The sequence below is a fragment of the Drosophila mauritiana genome, chromosome 2L (genome assembly GCF_004382145.1).
Source record: "Drosophila mauritiana strain mau12 chromosome 2L, ASM438214v1, whole genome shotgun sequence".
In the NCBI taxonomy this organism is placed as follows: domain Eukaryota; kingdom Metazoa; phylum Arthropoda; class Insecta; order Diptera; family Drosophilidae; genus Drosophila; species Drosophila mauritiana.
Genome location: NC_046667.1, coordinates 2,111,757 through 2,115,648, shown reverse-complemented (window position 1 = coordinate 2,115,648; position 3,892 = coordinate 2,111,757). Strand labels below are relative to the sequence as shown.

The window sequence follows — 3,892 nt, the reverse complement described above, 5'->3', positions numbered from 1 at the left end:
CCAAATTCTGGGAAAATTCCAAAAAATATGTACATTTAAATCTGTGCCGCTGTGAGACAACTCGGACAATGAACAAATGGGCTACATGATTGAAGTCAAGTTCCAAGTTCCTATACTTTATTTAAATAAGAATCAAGACATAAAGTCTTAGGATTAGCGGATGAATAATTTGAACAGTTTAGTTGGTACGGTGAATTTTTTGTCAACAACTTTTTGGTGCTTTGTTTACTACGCGAGTTACATACAATTCAACAGAGATCCGCTTGTCTACGACTTTTCAATATTTACATGCAGATATGCACTTTGCTGCTACATAACCGAATCAATGTCGTTGACTACAAAATAAGGTTTATTCCAAAAATAATAAAACTAAAATTTCTGCTGCATTGCGTCATTGCGGTTCGTATCTAGTTGCAGTTGCAAATGTACACAGTAAACACATTTAAAGGCATTCGGGTTGGATCGTTTCTGTTCGGTGCGTGCTGATAAGCATATCAGGGTAGCCAGATCTTCTCCATGGTCCCTCGGGACTCGCTGTTCTCTACGCGTGAATCTCGAACAGTTTGGCCACCTCATTGAGGTCATCGTACTTCTTATTCTGATTGATTATTGTCCTAGCTAAGCCTATCCGATTGAAGAGGTTCCACAGCAGGATGCCGACGATCTTGTCGTTCTTCAAGTAGAATATTACACCCTTGCCATAGTTGCCCGCCTCATCGGGATCACAGGTAACGCCATCTTGGCTAGCCCCGGCATCGGATTTCGACGACTGGCTGGAACTCGTACTGGTCTCCGGCACGTCGGAATCACTAGACTCAGACAGTTGGTCGACGCGCGTGGCGGATTCCGAGGGCAGGGCGAACACACCAACGGTGGGTAGCGAGGAATCCACCAAGCCAATACCCTCGTATCCGATCTCTGGACCTAGGTCGGACCAAAACATGCTCTGATGTTGATAAGGTTTCTCTGCAAAAGAAACGGCGAAAATTACGCTTGATCAGTTATTAACTATAAGCTCAGTAACTTACTTGCTCCCGTCATGTTCTCGCCGGCCAGCCGACCAGAGACCACCGAGTGATCATGGTGCTCCACCCGTCGCCTGCCCAGCAGAGGATCGAAGAAGCAGGAAGCATCACCGGCCACGTACAGGTTCCGCCTGGCCTCCAGCTCTGCATTGACCACAAAACCGCCGAGACTCCTGTCCACCTCTAGCCTGCTGGGTCCAGCAAGATCCGTGTTTGGCGTGCAGCCCACGCAGACCACCACCACGTCCGACATCAAAGTCATACCATTGTTTAACTCCAGTTTCAGATTGGATTCATCGCGAACTGCCGAGCGAATGCTGGCATTGGGGATGACGCAGACACCCTGGGCTTCCATCTTTGCCGTCGTCCAGCGACTCAAGTAGTTTGGAAGGACCTTTGACATGTTTGCATTTTCCTGGAACACCTGGTACACTTTGCCGCCATTGTTCTCTCTGGAATAGTGTGCCAGGGAGCAGGCCAGTTCACTACCGATGAATCCATTCCCAACAATTGTGATTGAACGCTTTTCCGCCGCCAATTTGCGGAGGCGATCAAAGTCATCGGGTGTGCGATAGACCATTACTTTTTCGAGCACGCTGGGCGGAGCATCACGGAGCATGGGCAGGTTTTTGGGGGCACAGCCGGTGGCAATTAGGCATTCGTCGTAGGTTATCTCGTAACCGTCGTTCAATGTCACTATGCGTTTTTGCGCGTCCACCTTCTTCACAGAGAAACCTTGAGCGACGGCAATCCCTCCATTTGCATTATCATCCAGATCCTCGGGGTCAATGAAAAACTCATCCGGCTCAAAGAACAAGCTGTGAGCAGGAAGGGAATAATTAAATGGGTTTCAATTATAGGAATACTAATTTAGACCTACCTTCTCTCGGATCCCGTCCATTGCTTGAATCGATAGTCCTTGATGGGATCCTCGTTAGGATTGGGCGTATACCACAGTTCCTTGGACAGCGGGGGACGCATGTAGGGCTTGCGGAACTCGTTGCTAATCATCAAAACCTTGGCTGTTGCATCGTTAGACTTGATGGCTCGGAAAGCAGAAAAGGCAGCGGTTCCGCCGCCGATAATCAGGTACGGCACATGCTTGGGAAGGTCCTCAGAACTGGGTGGACCTGCGGATAGAGATAAAGTGATAAGTTACCTCGGCCTATTATAAAAATGTTTGTAATTATTATCCAATCATGATGATTTTGAGGTATGTATTAGATAATGCTTATCTGAATGCGAACTGCAAATTGTGTTTAATCTAGAAAGTTCTTTCGTAAAGACCATCCTACCAATTCAAATAATCTCTGGTTTTTTCTTTACTTACTCGTGGCTAGTCCAGCAACTAATCTACGTTTTCGTTCCTCCTCCTCCGCCTCGGCTTTTTTGGCTTCACTGTCATCCGTATCCCGAGTCATAAACCAAGCGAGCTATATAACATCAAAGTATTTAGATAACATCTCCTTTAGATATCAGATCGAAACGTACCAATCCTCCGGCTAACAAGGCAGCCAGGGCACCCAAGAGGCACTTAAGCCGTAGGTCCTTCATCCGACACTCGCACTCCTCGTCTCCACCATTACCGCCACCGAGAGCAGTGCCATCCTCGTTGCAGGGCTGGCAGGTGGTCTCCTTTCGTTTGCGCTTGAATTCCTCGCAGGGACTAGTCGCTTTGCAGGAATCCAGGACGGGTTGGCTGGTGCTGAGCTTTGCACTGTCCGACTTTAGCACATCCTTAGCACTGCACACGGACTTGACGTCAGCAAATCCCTGGAAATTTATTATATTGTTTAATATTTGCTAAGCAACTCTGCAAGTCTATAATGGGGATGCAAACTGGTTTCTGATTAGTAACCCAGCTATGTTTTCGCTAGTTATCAATTTCACAAGGCTTGTAGGAAGTTGCGATACCCTAGTTTGCATCCCCGAACTTATCCAGCTAAAATGGTTGGTGAATGTGATGAACGACGGGTACCACTTTAAAGAGTGGCTCCGATTGGGAATGGGCTTGATACTGGGCATTGGCGTAGGCGGGAACGCCGGCTGCCTCCACCGCCGTCTCGTACTCTTCAACGGGGGGCGTGGTCGAGGGCTTGGTGACGCAGACTTGATGATTCGGATATTTGTTTGCTTGCAATTTGGTGCGCGCCTCAAGGGTGCGTTTCTTTACCATTTGATAGAGGCTGCTGTGGGCGGGCCGAAGAGGAGCTGAAATTAACGTGAATGCTAGTTAGTTATCGACAAAAACATGAAAACACGGATCGGTTTGGCCAGTCAGCCATAACCTCACTTACCATATGCCGGCGGCGAGCGTTCTGGCACCGGACCCAAAAGCCTTCTGTTGGCCAGGATGTACGCCTGCCGGATGAACCTCTGCGTCAGACATCGGACCCCCCAAATACTCATCGTGATTTACACTGGCTGCGGAACAGGTGACACCACAATCCACAATTGTGTAACGTAACGTTGTGCGGCGAAAGAAACGTGTGTTTTGCGAGTTCGTGTTTTATTTACAAAAAAACCAATTTCTATGACAAATTTCTCCGTGTGAAGTCCGGCGGTGTTTAATTGATCTCGACTCCTTTATCCCTCCTTGCTTTTGGGTAGTCCGCGTTTAATTTATATTTATTTTTCATTCCCTCGCCTGTCTTGTTTTTTTCTGTCTCTGTCGCAGTGTGACCGTCGCAATGAAATGGGAAACGGCCCAGCGCCTTTTCAAAAATATTTGGCTTGGAAATAGCTATACCTGCATTTTTAAAATGTTTATTTTTATCAAAAATTATTCGTTTGTTTCTATAATGTTGAACAATATTTAATATATTTTGAGCCAGTGTTTTGCCAGCTCTTTGTTTTGAAAACGATAA

General features: G+C 46.9%; 1 protein-coding gene across 2 annotated transcripts; it reads right to left on the bottom strand.

Moving 5' to 3' along the window:
- Positions 1-95: 95 nt before the first annotated feature.
- Positions 96-3,711, bottom strand: LOC117141606 (putative apoptosis-inducing factor 1, mitochondrial). 2 transcript variants are annotated; one of them, XM_033305125.1, is made up of 7 exons: positions 3,323-3,711; positions 3,004-3,236; positions 2,517-2,798; positions 2,356-2,458; positions 1,906-2,155; positions 1,029-1,843; positions 96-966 (listed from the first exon to the last, which is right to left on the bottom strand). In XM_033305125.1, exons 1-7 carry the CDS (start codon positions 3,432-3,434, stop codon positions 542-544), a joined length of 2,220 nt encoding a protein of 739 aa, XP_033161016.1. In that variant the 5' UTR covers positions 3,435-3,711; the 3' UTR covers positions 96-541. The 2 variants fall into 2 exon arrangements, with proteins under 2 accessions (XP_033161016.1, XP_033161025.1); XM_033305134.1 differs by having other exon boundaries at positions 3,199-3,236; positions 3,323-3,710.
- Between the last annotated feature and the right edge of the window lie 181 nt (positions 3,712-3,892).

Coding starts and splice junctions, on each gene's coding strand:
- LOC117141606 (XM_033305125.1), bottom strand. CDS start 3,434: ATGAGTATTTGGGGGGTCCGATGTCTGACGCAGAGGTTCATCCGGCAG. Junction 2,799..3,003: donor CGGAGCCACTCTTTAAAGTG/GTACCCGTCGTT, acceptor ATAAATTTCCAG/GGATTTGCTGACGTCAAGTC. Junction 2,459..2,516: donor CCTTGTTAGCCGGAGGATTG/GTACGTTTCGAT, acceptor GATGTTATATAG/CTCGCTTGGTTTATGACTCG.